At 35.3% G+C, this 18336-nt stretch overlaps 2 protein-coding genes across 3 annotated transcripts; one reads left to right on the top strand and one right to left on the bottom strand.

The window, feature by feature from the left end:
* The first annotated feature begins 2196 nt into the window (after positions 1–2196).
* Positions 2197–7078, top strand: LOC109101507 (neuronal acetylcholine receptor subunit non-alpha-2). 2 transcript variants are annotated; one of them, XM_019114868.2, is made up of 6 exons: positions 2197–2470; positions 3171–3319; positions 4560–4604; positions 5244–5353; positions 5442–6318; positions 6931–7078. In XM_019114868.2, the coding sequence occupies exons 1-6, from the start codon at positions 2410–2412 to the stop codon at positions 7075–7077; spliced, it is 1389 nt and encodes a 462-aa protein (XP_018970413.1). In that variant the 5' UTR covers positions 2197–2409; the 3' UTR covers position 7078. The 2 variants fall into 2 exon arrangements, with proteins under 2 accessions (XP_018970413.1, XP_018970411.1); XM_019114866.2 differs by having other exon boundaries at positions 3168–3319.
* A 331-nt stretch (positions 7079–7409) lies between these two features.
* Positions 7410–15270, bottom strand: LOC109101506 (integrin alpha-6-like). The gene is made up of 25 exons (XM_042770092.1): positions 15004–15270; positions 14609–14733; positions 14384–14475; positions 14005–14242; positions 13759–13869; positions 13202–13418; positions 12892–13097; positions 12717–12808; positions 12414–12542; positions 12100–12188; positions 11939–12003; positions 11587–11738; positions 11359–11502; positions 11159–11274; positions 10879–11035; positions 10220–10303; positions 10038–10117; positions 9795–9869; positions 9341–9443; positions 8876–9052; positions 8592–8702; positions 8309–8419; positions 7906–8004; positions 7694–7819; positions 7410–7551 (listed from the first exon to the last, which is right to left on the bottom strand). Exons 1-25 carry the CDS (start codon positions 15174–15176, stop codon positions 7504–7506), a joined length of 3120 nt encoding a protein of 1039 aa, XP_042626026.1. The 5' UTR covers positions 15177–15270; the 3' UTR covers positions 7410–7503.
* Positions 15271–18336: the final 3066 nt, after the last annotated feature.

Here is an 18336-nt window from a genome sequence, read left to right as displayed (position 1 = left end):
GTAATTATTATCATAATGTCATTTTATTATGATGATTATGTGATGTATTAAGAATAAATTAAAACCATACAAAATCTTTGTCACCTTTGCACTTTAATTAACATACATTTAGCTTGCTAGTGTATATTTTGATTGCTGCTATATATTATTAAATCATAAGGGCAAGGAAATGTGATTACAGATAATTTTAATATGCAGCATATTAATATTTGTTTAGAACTGTGTTGGGTTGTAAATGGTGCTTGATCTGTTCACATGTCTCTCCTGATTCAGATGAGATGACTTCTTCATTTAAGAAAGCAAAATTATAGATAGAGGACTCTAAGTTAAAAATGCTTTGATGTATTTTTTTTTCAAACAGCTTTCTGCTTTGCAAGATGTTAATTGAAGTTAATTGGCCTTGAGGTGTGTGGAAAACTTGTGGATTAATGTAATGTTTTTATCAGCTGTTTGGACTCTGGTGAGCAATGATGTAATGCTAAATTTCTCCATATCTGTTCTGATGAAGAAACAATGTCATCAACATCTTGGATGGCCAGAGGGTGCTATTATATCTATATATATCACACATTTCCAGTCCTTGATAATCTGTTTTCAGCAAATTTAAATTTTTGCGTGAACTATTCCTTTAAAAACCTCTAGTTCATTAAAACCCTAAAATTACTTTAGGAATTGAATATGCTGAAACTATATTTTTTTCTATGCTTCCATATGACTGGAACACTGGTAAGTAAAAATACAACAACATGCATCTGCTATGCAGAAGGGGGTCTTTTCATCTTCTTATCACTTTAATCACCACTTCTACTTGCTGTGGGGTTTTGGACTGTATTTTTGCTGTGTTCATTTCTGTGGACTCATAGATATTTTTAGTGTTTTTCAATGTTAACTCATCATGACTGTAACTCTGCTGATTTGACAGGTGGCGACAGTGCAGTCAGGGGAGTGTGCAAATGGAGTCTGAGATGCATTATTTAAAGGAGTGTATGAATATTTAAGTTAGTCTTTTTTTTGCTCTCTTCTGAAGACAGCAATCTATGTGCAGATGCATGCAGACATGCATATGCAGTGTGGATGAAGGAAGCTAATCAGGACAGAATATGAGTCAGCAACCGTAAATCATAATGCCAAATTTGATAATACCAGCGACTTCACTACTTTTGACTATTTCTATGCATTTTTCTGATTCTGTCCATGCATTATTGATTCTGACTGATGTGTATTAGAACATTTGGACCATGTTTTTGTGTTATCCAGTGAAGTTTATTCCATATTTAAATGATAGTGAATCCCTTGCAATAGCTATGAGTGAAAAGCGACACAGACCCTCACGGAGGCCACAGCTGGTTCCAACTGGAGCAGAAAATCATCTAAGCTCAGACGGTAGCCATGAATGCTGAAGAAATATGTTTGCCTATGCTGCTGCTTGGACTCAGTGTGAGTGTTTACACAAGAGACAGTGGCACTGAGTTTTTATTTTAATATGTGCGTAAGGTTGTAAACAAACACACTCTAGACCAGTGCATACTGTTGCCAAAACCAAGTTGAATTTCACCTTCATATGACAAAAAGAAAAAATTCAAATGTTTGGTCCCACTTTATATAAAGTGGCCTTAACTACCATGTTACATCAAAAAATAAGGTACGATGAACTAATTGTATTCATATTGTATTGTAAAACACTTTTGCTGCTATTGAGGTGGGATATGGGTAAGGTTGGGGACAAGTTTGGTGGTATGGGTAGGTTTAAGGGTGGGTTAAGGTATAAGTGATGGGTCAACAGTGTAATCATAAATGTAATTACAGAAATTAATTACAGATGTAATTACATGCAGGTATTTTTTAAATATAAGAACAATGTAAAAACATGTATGTACACAATAAGTGCATTGTACCAAATGTTTAATTAAAACAAAAATTTTTATTTTTAGATAAAATCAGCTACAGCATACTTTAATTTTCCTACAGCAAATTACATTGTGTTAAGTAGATATAATAATATATGTATCACAGTTCTGAGTGAAGAATTAGCTCAGTTGGTGAATAAGACCCAACTGAGCGAATTCTTAGCTCAGAACTATGAAGAATAGTGCTGTTGGTTACCTTGGTGAAAAAGTAACAGTTGCAATTACACTGTGATCTTTTTGGTGAAGCGACCTCTTCATCTGCCCCTTTAAACTAGCACGCACGCGCTTCGAGGCTGCTATGCTGTGGGACCTGAGTGCGCGCGCCTGGATGGATTCTCTCTAGGAGTGATCTACCCCCAACCTCTGCTTTTAACAGCGTATTTCCTGCAAAATAACAACAACAAACTTTAAGCGATTGTTTCGAAAAGTTGTTTTTAAAGAGCAGTTTTGTTTAAACTCATTTTACTTAGTGCCAGGTCAATTTCAAATACTTTGTCTGAAAATGACGCTGGCAGTCATCGTTTTTTTTACTCTGTTTACCAGCATCATCGCCACCATGCCTGGTAAGTGCAAACCAATCATTATCTCTTTCTACCCTGTAAAGGACTTTCGTAATAATGTTAATAATACAAGCTTTTTTGTTTGTTTTTGAGTCATAGATTATAATGCATTTGACTAAAGCATTGGGAATGTTGGTTATCTTATTATCTGATAAATAATAAATTTGCAATGGTTAATTGTTTGAAGTCTGAGTGATTTATGTGATTTATATGATTTATGCCTTGGGTACCACACATCTCGAATGAGTCGTTAATCAAAGTTTGGTTAGTTGTGTCTGCAATATGTTTACAAATTTTAAGAAATCTTATCATCGATCGATTGATCTATTATTTATTTATTATTTACATAGATTTCTCCACAAAATGTGTTCCCTATGTGTTGCTGAATGTACTTATCCTCAGTTGAGGTCAGTAAACAATTAGTGAAGGACGCAGTGAGACTTCTGCTGACTGCCTTATCTATGAAGTGTCTGGTTTCTGTTTGTCCTTGTTTGTATGTCATTAGTGTACTCCATTCATATGACTCACTTTTAGAACACATGTATTTACAAGTTAATTAAATCACAAATACTATTATTTTAATTAATAGAAGGTAACATTAATACATGGTCAGTTAAGAATAGTAGTATACGCAATGATTGTAAGCTATAAGAAATAACATTAAGAATGTAATAAGATGATAATGATGTGTGTGTTTTAGCAGCTAGAGAATTTGTATCTCTGGCAGAAAGAGAAGATGCGCTGCTCAGGGATTTGTTTCAGGGGTACCAGCGCTGGGTCAGGCCTGTTCAGCATGCAAACCACTCTGTGAAGGTCCGCTTTGGCTTGAAGATATCTCAGCTAGTGGATGTGGTAAGACAAACAAAAAGATTCATCCTTTTAAAATTTTATTTGGAAGCCCAACTTTAATGGCTGTGGGTTCATCTCTGTCCATGGTTCTGAAACCCAACAGATGGAGCTGTCCATGGTTTTGAAAGCCATTGACTTATGTAGCCAGTCTATCTCTTTATATTAGGCATATATTAGGGGCATCTGAGTCTATATATAGTAAATATTGCCTTACTGCAGGTCCCCTCCTCCATCTTTTTTCCCATTCTCCTGGTTTATTTTACCTCGCTCTTTCTCTAAAAGGATTTTGTTGTTCAGAAGACTCACATGAAGGGAGGCTGAATTATTAACAGAGCAGAGATCATGTGAGCTGTAGCATTTTTAACCGTGTGCACCCTCAGAAATTCACTGGTGTACCATTTCTTTCTGTGATTAATTATGCAAACTGAATTGATAGGAATTCAGCATATTTTGTTGAAAATGTATTTGCTCAGCAAATGCTGCAGGTATTAATTTCATCTCATGTGCTCAAGCATTGGACAGACACGCACACTAACATTCAGCACAGTAGTGATCCAAGCTGATTTGAGCCTAAATGAGCCTAAATGAGTATATTATGTATTCTATGCATAAAACCTTCTTCATTGTGAGATTTCAATTTTGCAAGAATCTGTCAGGTTCAAAATGCATTTTATAATGCATCAACACAACTAATTTGTAATAATAATCACCCAACCTACAAATAAAGTGCACCATCAAGGCTTTGTTCCTCCCGATAATAATAATAAAAAAATGATGACGTCAACTTACTGTTGTTACATGTACACCTTGCAATGTAATTTACTTGATAAGGGCTCAGATGTGCCTTTGTTTGATATTACTGATTTAAAAACTGCCTAAAGGCACAGGTGCCCAACTGCCTTATAATTCACAGTTGTAGGTGGCTTTAAAAGTGGTTATGCTGGACATTTATCAAACGATATAGCCAATGATTTTGAGGGTTATGGAAAATAAATAAGGACAGCTATTATTATACGGGCTGAGTCACCCCTCTCAGCACTGCTCTTTCTCAAATATCTCATAGTCTCAAGAAAAATAAAAAACGAATGACCAGGCTTTTCCTAGTATGGTTGTTTGTTTGTTTGTCAGAATTTGTTAGAATCCAATCACTAGAATTAACTCTTAACTATTAGAGTTAAGACATATATTGAATCTATTGAGTTGTTTATGGCATTATCTTTCTTTCTTCTGTTTATGAATTTAGGATGAGAAAAACCAACTCATGACCACTAATGTATGGCTATGGCAGGTATGTAACCACAAACATCACAGTAAAAATGCTTTGTCTGGGAAATTAAGAATGGGCTATATGTGGTAATGTCTAAATTAATGGTTTAATAATAATAAAAATAATAATAATTTATTCTATTTTATTGTTTTTCAGTTTTTTAAACAGTTTAAAATTGTGCATAGAGGAAAATTATAGAAAATAAATGCATATGATGCATAAATGCACCAGGGTTATTATTAAATGTAAACCAAAACCATAAATTTTTTTTTTTTACTTTAAATTCAATTTAACTGAAAAAAGGTCACTTAATTTATTTACTTATTTTCTTGCTTATTACCTACATACTTATTTTACTTTATTTATTTTCACTTTTATTTCAGATGTTTGCCAGGGAAAAAATTCTCATTTTCATTTAGTTTAACTAAAATACCAAAAAATTATGAAAAAATAAATAAAAAATAATACTAAAAATGATTTAGACTTTTTAACAACAAAAACTCAACTAAGCTATAACTGTATCTCAATGATACTAAAATAAGATAGCATCTCTCTGTGAATGCTTTCTGACATTGACAATAGTACAGTAATGAATTAAAAACTGGAGAAAATCAAACATTGTTGTCGTATTGAATTCAAAATTATAATCTGGGTTTGAAGGAATGGCTGGATTATAAACTGCGTTGGAACCCTGAGAATTATGGTGGTATCACTTCTATCAGAGTCCCTTCAGAGAGCATCTGGCTCCCAGACATTGTTTTATATGAGAAGTAAGTTTGTATGGCAAAATCAGATATAAAACAATAATTCATAATTTTGGAATATTAATAAACATAATTAATCCTGTGATCTTTTTAGTGCAGATGGACGTTTTGAAGGCTCCCTTATGACCAAAGCCATTGTGCGTTACAATGGCATGATCACTTGGACACCTCCTGCCAGCTACAAGTCTGCCTGCACCATGGATGTGACCTTCTTCCCGTTCGATCGGCAGAACTGCTCCATGAAGTTTGGCTCTTGGACGTATGATGGAAACATGGTTGATCTAGTGCTCATCAACCAGCAGGTGGACCGAAGCGACTTCTTTGATAACGGCGAGTGGGAGATTCTTAGTGCCACTGGAGTCAAAGGCAGTCGGCAAGACGGCCACCTCTCCTACCCTTACATCACATACTCATTCATCCTAAAACGTCTTCCTCTCTTTTACACACTCTTCCTCATTATTCCCTGCCTGGGCTTGTCCTTCCTAACAGTGCTGGTCTTCTACCTTCCCTCTGATGAAGGGGAAAAAGTCTCTCTCTCCACCTCCGTCCTGGTGTCCCTCACTGTCTTCCTTCTTGTCATCGAGGAGATCATCCCTTCTTCCTCCAAGGTTATCCCACTGATTGGAGAGTACCTGCTTTTTATCATGATCTTTGTCACTCTCTCCATCATCGTGACAATTTTTGTGATCAACGTACACCACCGCTCTTCAGCTACTTACCATCCTATGTCTCCATGGGTGCGTTCTCTGTTTCTCCAGCGGCTGCCTCGTTTGCTCTGCATGAGGGGAAACACAGACCGCTATCATTACCCAGAGCTGGAGCCTCACAGCCCTGACCTCAAGCCCAGGAAAAAGAAAGGGCCACCTGGCCCTGAAGGAGAAGGTCAAGCTCTGATTAATCTGCTGGAACAGGCCACCAACTCAGTTCGCTACATCTCACGCCACATTAAGAAGGAGCATTTTATTAGAGAGGTAAGGGCTTTAAGAAGTTCTAAGATGAAGGTAAATTAAAAATCAAAAAAAACAAATACAAATAAAAATAAAAATAAAACTAATATATAAACAAAAACTAAAATTCATAAAGTCATTAAACTAAAACGAAAATTATTCATAAATCAAAAAATAAACATTAAACAAATTTTCCACAGTGACAAATTTTCCACAGTAAGGAATACACAGTATTTACACAGTTGTATGGAACAACTTAAAACTTCTCTTACAGGGATAGTTCACCCAAAAATGAAAACTAGCCCATAATATACTCAGGGGTAGCTGACATTCCTCTTTCAGACGAACACAATTGCAGTTATATTTAAAATTGTCCTGGCTCTTTTAAGCTGTATAATGGAGTGAATGGTGCCCCTGTTTTTGAAGCCTAAAAATTGCAAGTCTAGGCCTGAATATGTATCATGCAACAGAGCATGATACAAATGCGCCTGTATTATGGTAAAAAGCAAAACATAATCAGACATGAATAAAAATGTTTGTTAGCACTAATGACTTGTTGGTGTTGACCATTATTTGATTACGAAAATGCAGGTCATGATAGTTATGATGATGATGAACATTCTTTGCCTCTTCCAGGTAGTACAGGACTGGAAGTTTGTGGCTCAGGTGTTGGACAGGATTTTTCTCTGGGCATTCCTCACTGTCTCTGTGCTCGGCACCATCCTCATCTTTACACCTGCCCTCAAGATGTTCCTGCACACACCTCCACCTCCCTCTCCATGACAATTGAGTCATTCCAGTCAAATCCGTCACATCACAAAAGGGAGTTCTACTCCAACAATATTACAGACAATGCACATTACTGTATAAAAGTAATTTGTTCTTTCACTGCGTTAAAAACTCATATTTATGATTTAACATTATAAGATCACCAGCAATGTTAATCAAATGTGATATGTGCAGAGTAGCATCCTTTGTCCTTAGTGATACAACATGCTGTTTACAACTTCTTGTTTGTAGATAATTTAGTTATTCATTCTTAAATTTAAATTTAAGACAACATAAACACTGTGTAAAAAAAAAGAAAGATTTTTTTTTGACCTGTGCAGGAAAAATTAAAATCTCCACAAAATCGGAAAACAGTTTTGTCCATTTTCCTGAGGAGACACAGCTCTGTTTGGTTGTCATATGTTGCTGTCCCGATTCTTATTATACTTTCTTTCCTTTGGCACACATTCCACAATTCAAGCATTCAAACTGAGGAGCAAAAAAACAATACAATTCAGCCAAAAATCACAGCAACTTAATACTCTATTTGCAAACACGTGCAACTCTTGCTCTTATCTTTCTGGTAAATCAAATATTATAATTAGGTTAGAGATGACGAGGGTCACATTACCTTCCATAATAGGTAAAAGAGCAGAGCCATTAACAGCAGTGCAGTCATTATGCTGAAAAGAATGACCCACCATGGGACTCGACTGAGCAAAGCAGGCTTTCTTTCACGAAAAACAGTTAGCTTAACCTATAATAGTCACAGAAACATTATTTCAGTATACTACTAATATATCTAATAAAAATCGTATAAATGTGTGCTAATTTACACTTAACCTTAGCATCAGATTGCTGCATCCCAATATTCTCCTGAGTCCCATTAAGAGTCAAAAATGCATCCAGTACAATATCCAAGTAGTTCAATGAACTATACTCCTGTAAAGAAAAAAACATCTTGTCAATATGCTCACACTGTAAAACCGTCATGTAAATGTTGACAGAATATTCATTTTTGGGTTAACTATTCCTTTAATGCAATACAGTGTGAAAAAAAAAAAAAAACTGAGGAAACCATTTGACAAACCATTTAAGGTTATTTACAAATGCATTTAATTTATCAGTTTGAATTTTGCTTAATATAATCAGTTGGTTTGAACTTTCTACTAACTTAAACTTTCATTAATATTTTAGTGAAATTAACTCAATTCTTATAGTGCAGAGAAAAGTGCAGCAACTGTACCTCAAGAAAAGTATTGTTCCATAAGCGTGCATGAAGAACAACGGCTGTAGTGCTGTTCACTGCCTCAAGAGGGCACTTTATATCCACACATCTCAAGTCATCAGCACATGTCTGGGGCGGCAACATCAAAGGTAGAAAAACATTTGCAAGAATGACAAACTTAAGTACCTTAAAACCTTTGATATATATTTTAAAGACACTAGTGTAACTACTGATAGTAGTGAAAAGAAAATAAAGTAGTGGTCGATGAAACTGTATTAAATCTTTTGTTCTGTGAAATTACCAGGGTTTTATACTTTCTTTTGTTGCCCAAAAAGGGGAAAAAATCCGTAGTGGAAACAAGAGCCTCCAGGCCTGGTTCACGCTCTACTTCACGCCGCCTTCTGGATGACGCCTAAAGAGTGAGCATAGGAAACATTAGTGACCTCTCCAACAATGCCAGAAGTCACACTGTGTCTGAGTCTTAGGGATTTATCATATATCAAATACAGAAAGCTGCAAAGTAGAACCAGTGACAGCTGAAGTTTAATGATCATTATTTAACTTTATATCCCATGAAGGAACCACCTTGATAAATCGGAGTGGGTTGATGGCCTCTGATGGTGTGCAGTGAATAATATTTGTTCCTTGATCCTTGATCTGCACAAGGTACAGGAGCCGTTTTCCCTCCTTGGTTGCTTTTGGCCACTGAATGTTCAGCACAACAGAACCAAAGGACTTCAGAGGCCGACCAAGGTTAATGATCTGACACAGAAGAACATTTGCACAAAATCAGCAGGCTTTAATTGTACTGGACTCGCTATATAAATAAAATATACTGCCAAATACTGTACAGTCACAGACAGAAATTCACTACCTCTCTCTGTGAAAAGCAGCTGATTTATTTTTAACTAAGGTATAAATATGCTAATACACATGCTACTATATGCAATATTTTATTATAATCATTCATTTGTGATGTCTAGTAAATGATAATGAATAATACAGCATAGTAATTCATTACCGTAGCTTTAAGGAGACTGAAATACCAACCCTGAATTCATATTGGACCAAAGAGCCAATATCATCTTCTGATTTCATTGCTTTCTCATCTTTTACTTTTCCTCCAAAGAATAATTGGGAAGGTTTAGCAAGACTACGAAGACAAAATACATCAGAAAAAAAAACCCCCAGCATTCCCTTAATAAGAGAACAGCAGTATTTTAAATCACAAGAACTTTCAATCATAAGAGTTGCGGAATCCACATTAATAATTAATTATTTTTTATATTTCAAACATTTCTTATAATTCATATTGAAAACAATATTCATCTTTGATGAACAGAAAGTTCAAAATAACAGCAATAATTTTAAATATAATTCTTTTGTAGCATTATAAATGTCTTTATTGTCACTTTTGACTATTTTTGTGTTCTTGGTAAATAAAAGATAATTTCTTTCAAATAAAGAAATGAATTCTTTTTATTTAACAATTAACAAGACTTACCCAGCGATTTTCAGATGCATTTTAAAAACAATTTTTGCTTCTGCAACGACTACTGGAATATCTTGAATGCTGATCCTATTGCCAAAAAATAAAAATAAAATAATCAAACATTTAAAATTACAAACCCATTCGCTTGTAAACTGTTTTTTATGCTGTCAAACTTTATATGACTTCTATAAATGCATTATGTTGATTAAGTGTTAAACTAGAGGTAAGATATCATTACAGCTAGAATTGTCTTACGTTTTAAGGGACATAGTCACATTAGTGCTTTTTATGCTCAAGGAAAGCCTTTCTGTGCTAAGTATCAGGAAGAATGAAACCTAGAAGTGTTGAAAAGAACCTGAATTAGGAGGCTGACAAATTTGATTCTAGATTGAAAATGTGCTTGATGGTGTGAGTAAAAATTGAATTATTCTTCATACCTCTGAGTCTCTTTTAAAGGGATTTCCAAGTTGGCAGTTGGCCTGTGTTTTATTTTCATTGGGGTTACACTGCACCTGAGTTTCCTGCACCGTGATAAAAAAAAAAGTTATTTGAAAACACCACCTACGTATATGCAAAATCTGAAACAATGTACACAAAAAAATTAAATAATAAAAAAAAGTACACTTCATTTAATGCATTTCTTTCAATGAAATTAAAATGTTTTGTCAGCTTCACTTTGCTCAGACATTATTCAGTAAAACTGACAAATTGCTAAATATATTGTTGGAGAAGTCTGCAAGGTGTGTGGGCAAAGTTTAAAATGTATAAGAACCAAAACAATTAATTAAGTTTTATTTAGCATGCTAACATGCACCACTTGTAAGTAGTTATCTGAACCTGTCTTTAGTTCAAACAGTTTAATTGAGGACAGTAGGAAAGACTTTACACAGTTGTTTGGAACTTGAGACTCCTCTTAAAATCCAACATTCTGTTTTTTTAGATGCAATAAATGTAGATGCATATGCAATAAAGCCTGATACAAATGTGCCTGTTTTATGGTAAAAAGCAAAACATAATCAGACTTGTCAAGAATTACAAAGAAATGAAATAGAAAAAGCTTAGATTTCTTCGGATTTCAGTAAAATGGGACACTCACACTACTCTTCTTCAGTTCGACTGATGATAGGCGCAGAAATTCTGGAAACGTCACAGAAAGTTGACTCTGGTGTGCATCATCTCCACCTATGTTGGTTACAGTGACCTCCAGGGCAATGTTCTCATCACCAGGAGAAATGACCGGAATATCATTTTCCTCAACATACAAAGATACACCCCATTTCAGGAATGCCAAAGAAGTTTTTTTTTTTATCTTTTAAAGCCTATATTACAAGATGGCCAAAAAATATGTAGCTAATATGCATATTATATGGTTTTACATGGCTAGAGGGTCACATTTGTCTCCTTGTTGGTCTTTGGTGCAAAAGCTATACTGGAGCTGCAGGTTACTTTGACAGATGTTGTCACTTCCACAGCCGGCATTTATAAAGGTGACCTGGGAGACAAAGTAAGCCATGTTTGAGACAAAATATATACAACAACAATACAGCAAGTGAAATGGTAGATTTTTGCAATTTACTTCTGCTTTGGTTGCATTTTCTTGCAGAGTGTTCAAAACTGGCTCTAAGCCAGGGAGGTTTCTGAATGTCTGTTTTAGATTGTTGGACTGCAAAGAAACAGACAGGCTGATGGAAATGATGGTCAGCTTGTCCTGGATATCTCCCTAAAATATAATAAAATGTTTTGCATCGTGAATTCTCACTTGTAATCCTTAAAACCAGCAAATCAGAGTTTGAGTTGACAGTACCAGCAGCCTGAGCTTGGTCTGAATACACTCTTGTTTGCCCTGGACAGACAGTTCCTGGTCTCCCTGTGCAGCCTCAGAATTCACAAAGACCACTCGTGAAGGTAGACCCCTCTCTATCCGCACTGTATCAGCCATTAGTGTGTACTTGATCCCTGAAGAAAGGTGACTATCAGATGCGATTCAAATGCCACAAAAAGTTTCAAGAAATTGCTCTGACAAGAAGGTGTTTGCCCAGTTATATTATCACTAATCAAACACACCCATCTGGAATGACTCATAAAGATTGCTCTTGGACATTCATTATCATTTTGATATTTAAGCATGTGGTATGAAGAACAAAGAATGGACTCACTCAGTTTGTGATTGTATGTAGGTGTCTGGACAGTGTAAGTGAAGCAGGACTGAGCTGTAATATAGCTAAAAGATTTTCAAAATGCAATAAAAATAAGAAAAAAAAAATTAACAACAAAATAATTTAGATAGTTATATAGATAGATTTTGCTGTTATCTCACCATGAATATCTCTTGCAGTCCTGAGCCTTGAAATCAATAGCATTGGGTGTTAATGTTAAGGTCTTTTCTATGTTTACCACTGGTTTAGACTTAAAAACAAATACATTTTATAAATGTAATTAATTATATTAAAATATAAATAATTCAGTATTCTGAAATGTTCAGATCCTACAAAAAACATTTAATTCAAGTATTTTTATAATGTGGGGTGTTTCTGGTTACATGGTTAACCTATCACTTCATATGAATTATATGATTGCAAAACACCCAAACAACATTGAATCTATGATTTTATGAAAGTAGGAAGCATCTAACCTATAAACTTGCACAGTATCTGAAAGTGAACCCACAGCAAGGTCTGGATAGCCATTATCATCTATATCCATGTTTCCAGCCAATGAATAGCCAAATGATTTGATACCAGGGTGTCCAGAATCTAAAACCTATAAACACAGAGAGTCACTTTGAAATAAGTTTCAAATGGAAAAGGGCATAGAAGATCTCCATAATGATTCATGCTGGGAGTAATAATATAATATAATATAATTTTTTTAAAAAAATGATCTCAGAATCTAATGCAAAAATAAAAGTTTATAAATGTGATTCCTTTTACAAACCTCTGGTTTTTTATGAAACCCTGCAGCTGAACCATGATATATGTACACTCGACCCCTCCCTGTATCCTCATTAGGAGCACTCACTGCAAAATCTGTTAATCAGAAAAGATCATCTGTCAGATGCACTACAAGGCTGTGGCCCCAGACTGAAGTAAAAAATAACCTTTTATTCAACCTTGGTATCCATCTTGATCGATATCCCCAATATGTGCCACTGCTAGTCCAAACATGGAGTCCCTTTTCCCGTACAGACACACTGGTTTGATTTGGTTCCAGCGTTGCCCTTTGGCTTGGTTGATATAAACGTACACAGCCCCTCCTACATCTTCATCCATGTTTTTATTGGAAAATTCAGGTGCACCCACAACAAGATCATCCCACCTGAAGCATTGAAGATATGAATTCCCTGATACATAATCAAGTCTCAAAATTTCACAATTACATCCCGTTTAGTCATAATTGTAATTGGTTAAGTGAAGACTCACCCATCTGAGTTTATGTCAAGAATAGTGAGGTCATATCCAAAGGAGGAGGCCAAACCTGGGCCTTGAAGGATGTACTCAGCTTTCAAGTTCCTTATTTCTGCCTTTTCTTCCATTCTCAGCAGCAAAACCTCCCCACTGTGGTTTGAGCGCGGAGCCCCAGCAACGACATTCAGCTCTCCTTTCTTCATTAGGTTCATCCCAGTATCGACAACAAAGCCTGACAGAGAAAAAAAGAAAATGTGTTGATAAATAGATTATATCAGATATAAAAGTGTCATTGCATATATATTTTATAAATTAATTTTCCCCTGGGGTCCACATATTAGTACATTCAAAATGAGTCATTTTTTGCTGCTTAGTTTTAAGAAATGTCTTTTTTAGAACTTCTAAAAGTTGTGTTTTCACAGTACATCAAATTCCTCAAGCATTTCTAACTACTGCATCACACAAGATTAAGCATCTATATTTACAGTAATATACTATTTTGAATAGATCTGCATTCAAGACAGTTGTACTGTAGGTTGGCCTCTGGTACACAAGAGGGTGATCCTAATCACCTAAAAAGCTGCTGATGTCCACAGGAATAAGCTTGTGTTGACGCTGATTATGATCTCCCGTTTCAAAGGTCTCTATAAAGAAGTTATCAACAGGCTCCATGTGCACAATGCCTAGTGTGGAAAAGAGGTTATAAATGATAGACTGTAATACTCAATATTTCATACTTAAAAATGTACAATGAGTTCTATTTTTTTTTTTTTTTACATTTTAATAAAATACCTCCTGCCTATAAAGTTTTGCAGTACCTTTCCAGTCATATGCTCCTGGAGCTCCATAAACAAGATATCTGTTGTCTTTGGAAAATGCTACGGAGACACCTTGTTGACAGTAGCCAAAATTGTGCTTATCTGGTTCCCGATTCTTACAAATTGTTCTTGTGGACTCTCCATCCTTCACCAAGGTAAGGTCCTGTTCCAGGACAAAACATCTGCCCAATAAACGCTGGTTGTCAAAACTCCAATCCTGGTACCTGTGGGCACAAGTCTAGATAAAACAGAACACGACTTTACACATAGTGTCAGGAAAATATTACGCTATTACATGTACAAAAATATATAGATTTATAGTGTTTTCACAATGAATTAGAACTAGCTGAAATTAACAAAACACAAGACATTTCATTACCACTACTTTGCCTCCTCGTCCCTGACTTCGGACACGGACGCCCAGCCATTGTTTTTCTCTAAAGTCTTTTCCAGGATTGTGCTTGGAACGTTCTTTAAGATTAGAATAAGCTCTTTAAGATACTTAAACTTCTTGCATTATTAAATAATCAAGTATTTACATATTCAACACTTCAACTGAATGAGAAATATGCACTAAAGTAATAATAAGTAAAGCACAACCAACCTTTTATATCAACTTTAATGCGTTCACAATCATTAGATTGTGTGAATTTACATCTGTACAGACCTCCAGATATATTGGCATTTTGATTGGGCAATGCTTTAGCACGAGGGGCTCCTATCAGCAATCTGAAGATGCAAGTGATGTCATTTCATTATCAGACAGACAGATAGGCCACCATTATATTTTGTGTAGCAGATGATTATTTAATATTTTAAGAATATTAATAAGTTACGTTATTATTAATGATGTAATGCGGTTATTATACAGTGTTAAGGTTTGAACTGTTGGATATTTAATAGAAAATCTTAATGTAACACAATGCAGTGTTTTTATTTTGTATTTGTCTTAAACATTTATAACTTGTTTAAATAAAAAAAAAAAAAAAGGTTTCTCACACGCGCTCCTCTGAAGGTTTGAGCTGATGATGCATGGCCATAGAAAACCCAAACAAAGTGTCAGCTTCCCCACTCTTCTTCATCACGTTCTGCGTGTCCAGGTTAAAAGAAGAAACCTGCTGTGGCCGAAGCATCCACACGGTCAAGAGAAGAGCCCACTGACTGAACAACATGATGATGAAGCTGTCTGGAGCTGGATATGGACTGAGAGATTGTCATATAATCCAGAAGAAAAACTCTTACTGCAGGAGGGCGAGGCAATGTGGCACATTACATAAACCTTGGCTGATTTACCACCTTAGGGTGGGGATAAGGCCAACTGTACTGTAAAGAGAATTAATGTTTACCTGAAAAGGAAACCTGAACAAATGCCCTTTCATCCTCAATCATTGCCTGGCAGGCGTAGTCACGTTCAAGATAAGAATCAACGTGTTACAGCAGTGCAATTTCAAACGAGAAAGATCAACACGTGTAGCTGGGATAGACAAACAAAACCTTTGTAGGTATGCAAACCACAGAGCCATTGTTAAAAATAGACATTTGTAAAACTTATATATCTACCTCGAAGCCAAATGAAATTGTGCTATTTATCTGAATCATAATGGAAATCTGATTTCTCCGGTCAGAGAAATTACAGATTACACCAACAGATGGCGCTAGATATTTACAGTGTGATGAAGAATATTGAGTTCCGTTTATTTCAGGTTGAATATACAGCCTTGGCCATATAAAAGCTATTGAATATTTACACAGGTGTTAGAAGTAAAATCCACAGTACAGTGAACACGTGTTGATTTTTGTGACAACACGCACCAGTAGCTGGACATAGTTGTTACACTACATGATGTATTTTGTCACAGACAAAAAGTATTTGTTATTAACAGCTTGTTAGCTTTCCAACCAAATTCAAAAATTGTAAATTGTGTAATTTAATTTAATTTATAATAACATGATTAATAAAAATGTGACAACTTGCCCCAACTCAACACACACACACACACACACACACACACACACACACACACAGCACACACACACACACACACACACACACACACACATATATATATATATATTAGTATAGTATATATAATATATATATATATATATATATATCTATATATATTATATATATATCTATATATATATATATAAAGGTTAAAATCTAATGCTTTATAATCTAAATCATTATAGTTGATTCTGGTCTGAATGGATGTTAATGTGGTTGTATTGTGTTCACTTTTTTACCCAACAGCTGTAGCAAAACTATGATTTTTATGTAGCCTATTTAGGTTTGGACAAATTCACAAAACAAATTCTAATTTTAGTGGATTTTTGAACTAGCGCTTTGAAATCATCATACCATACCACTGCTAGAAAAAAAAAGATAACACTTTTTTAAGATTACAGATAAGAAAGTTTAATTTTGTGACAAATTCCTTATGTGACGGCTAGTCCTGGTCTGCATGGCCATTGTTTTTAATCACCATATTGAGCAGCAGTACTTGTCTCTGCACATAGTGGCCATGGTTTGGAAACTTATTGTGCATGGTTTGGAAACTTATTGTGCATCACTGTGGTTTTAGCACAAAGAGCAATAAGGTCTCACAAACTGTCTTCCTGATTATCAACAACATATAATTCAAAAACCCTTAATCTTGATTGTACCTTTTGCACAGCGTTTTAGCATTGATCATATTTATACATTTCCACACACAAACCAACACAGAACAGATATTCCATTCAAAGACCAATACAACATAATTATTTTTAAATGCAATATTAATTTTGTTGCAAATGTAATTTTACTTTAATTTCAAATTAATATATAAGCATAAAAATATTCTTGATTAAGTGCTTCCTAGAGATGACCTTTTTGAGTATTCCCTTAAAAAAAACATGCATTTGAGCACTACTAACTTTAACAGTGACAAAAATAACTATACATCCTGTGGAAATTTTAAAAGCTGTTGCGTCAAGTGAGTTGTTTACTGAGAAACCCACTGAAGATTGTGTAAGTCGGTAGATATGAGTGGTCATGGGTAATTTAAGCGAGGATGGAGGTTACAGGAGGACAGGAGTGGTACAGAAAAACCGCTTAAAATAACAGGTCTCACAGTCTGCACAACACCTCATACACACACTCACACATTTAAGCACAGATGCACTCCTGCACACATACATGCACATAAAAACTCACACATGCAAATCTATTCCAACACTGCAGACTAAACACAAACACAAGTTGATGCATCTATATCTTTGGCACAGATGATAAATTAATGGTCCCAAGAGATACCAAATCTCTTATTAGTGTGTTTTGGAGCCTGAACTAATGATGTTCATACACAGATAGAGGGATGGATTTTTTTTTTACAATTTTAACTAACATGACTATTCTGATGTCTTTTTCTCTTATATAAATTCCATTTAATAATGGCCTGTCTGAGAAACTCAGGACAGGCAAACAAACATAGAAAAGCACTTTTTGAAACACTACAAACCAACATGAGTGTTTCAGCCACTGTGTTGGAGGAGGAGTCTAAGTCTAGACTGAATCTTATCCCTGCCACATATTATTATAAATAAAGTCTACCAGTCCACACTCTGGAGGCATATTGTGTAAATACAAGCATATGCAGGAAAAAAAAAAAACCTCTAAGAGGAAATCTATAATCTCTAAACTATACTGGAAGGTAATTTTATCCACTGGGAAATTACTGAAATTAGTTATTTATTTAGGGTTTGGACAGTATATGCTGCAGGTTATAAGGTGAGGAAACATTCTTAATTCTTTATTTTGTGGAAGAAAACATCCCATACAAAAAAATTAAACAAATTTGAACTACAATAGCTTGCACGATGTAACATACTTAAATATAATTTCTGAGTACGAAATTGGAACTCACTGTAAAAGTTTAGTGAGTTTAGTGCAAATGCTTAGTCCTGTTTAGTCCAGCTTTTTGCTACAGTGGAATACACTATTACCACACAATTATCCATCACTCAGTTGTTGCACAATAAAGTGAAAGTGACGTGACATACAGCCAAGTATGGTGACCCATACTAAGAATTGGTGCTCTGCATTTAAGCCATCCAAAGTGCACACACACACAGCAGTGAACACACACACACACACACACACACACACACACACACACACACCGTGAACACACACCCAGAGCAGTGGGCAGCGATTTATGCTGCAGCACCTCAGTCATGGTATTGCCGGCCCAAGACTAGAACCCACAACCTTAGGGTTAGGAGTCAAACTCTCTAACCATTAGGCCATGACTTCCCCCATAACACATTCATGCTAGCTTTTACAGAGCA

Source organism: Cyprinus carpio, chromosome A14 (genome assembly GCF_018340385.1).
Source record: "Cyprinus carpio isolate SPL01 chromosome A14, ASM1834038v1, whole genome shotgun sequence".
In the NCBI taxonomy this organism is placed as follows: Eukaryota; Metazoa; Chordata; class Actinopteri; order Cypriniformes; family Cyprinidae; genus Cyprinus; species Cyprinus carpio.
This window is presented reverse-complemented; position numbering and strand designations above follow the sequence as displayed.

What these genes read in the sequence shown, in the direction of transcription:
- LOC109101507 (XM_019114866.2), top strand. Translation starts at nt 2,410, where the DNA reads ATGACGCTGGCAGTCATCGTTTTTTTTACTCTGTTTACCAGCATCATC. An exon ending in TATCTCAGCTAGTGGATGTG is followed by an intron (nt 3,320 to 4,559) that starts GTAAGACAAACA and finishes TTATGAATTTAG; the next exon opens with GATGAGAAAAACCAACTCAT. An exon ending in GACATTGTTTTATATGAGAA is followed by an intron (nt 5,354 to 5,441) that starts GTAAGTTTGTAT and finishes TGATCTTTTTAG; the next exon opens with TGCAGATGGACGTTTTGAAG.
- LOC109101506 (XM_042770092.1), bottom strand. Translation starts at nt 15,176, where the DNA reads ATGTTGTTCAGTCAGTGGGCTCTTCTCTTGACCGTGTGGATGCTTCGG. An exon ending in ATGCATCTGAAAATCGCTGG is followed by an intron (nt 9,444 to 9,794) that starts GTAAGTCTTGTT and finishes TTGTCTTCGTAG; the next exon opens with TCTTGCTAAACCTTCCCAAT. An exon ending in TCTTTTACCTATTATGGAAG is followed by an intron (nt 7,552 to 7,693) that starts GTAATGTGACCC and finishes TTTGCTCCTCAG; the next exon opens with TTTGAATGCTTGAATTGTGG.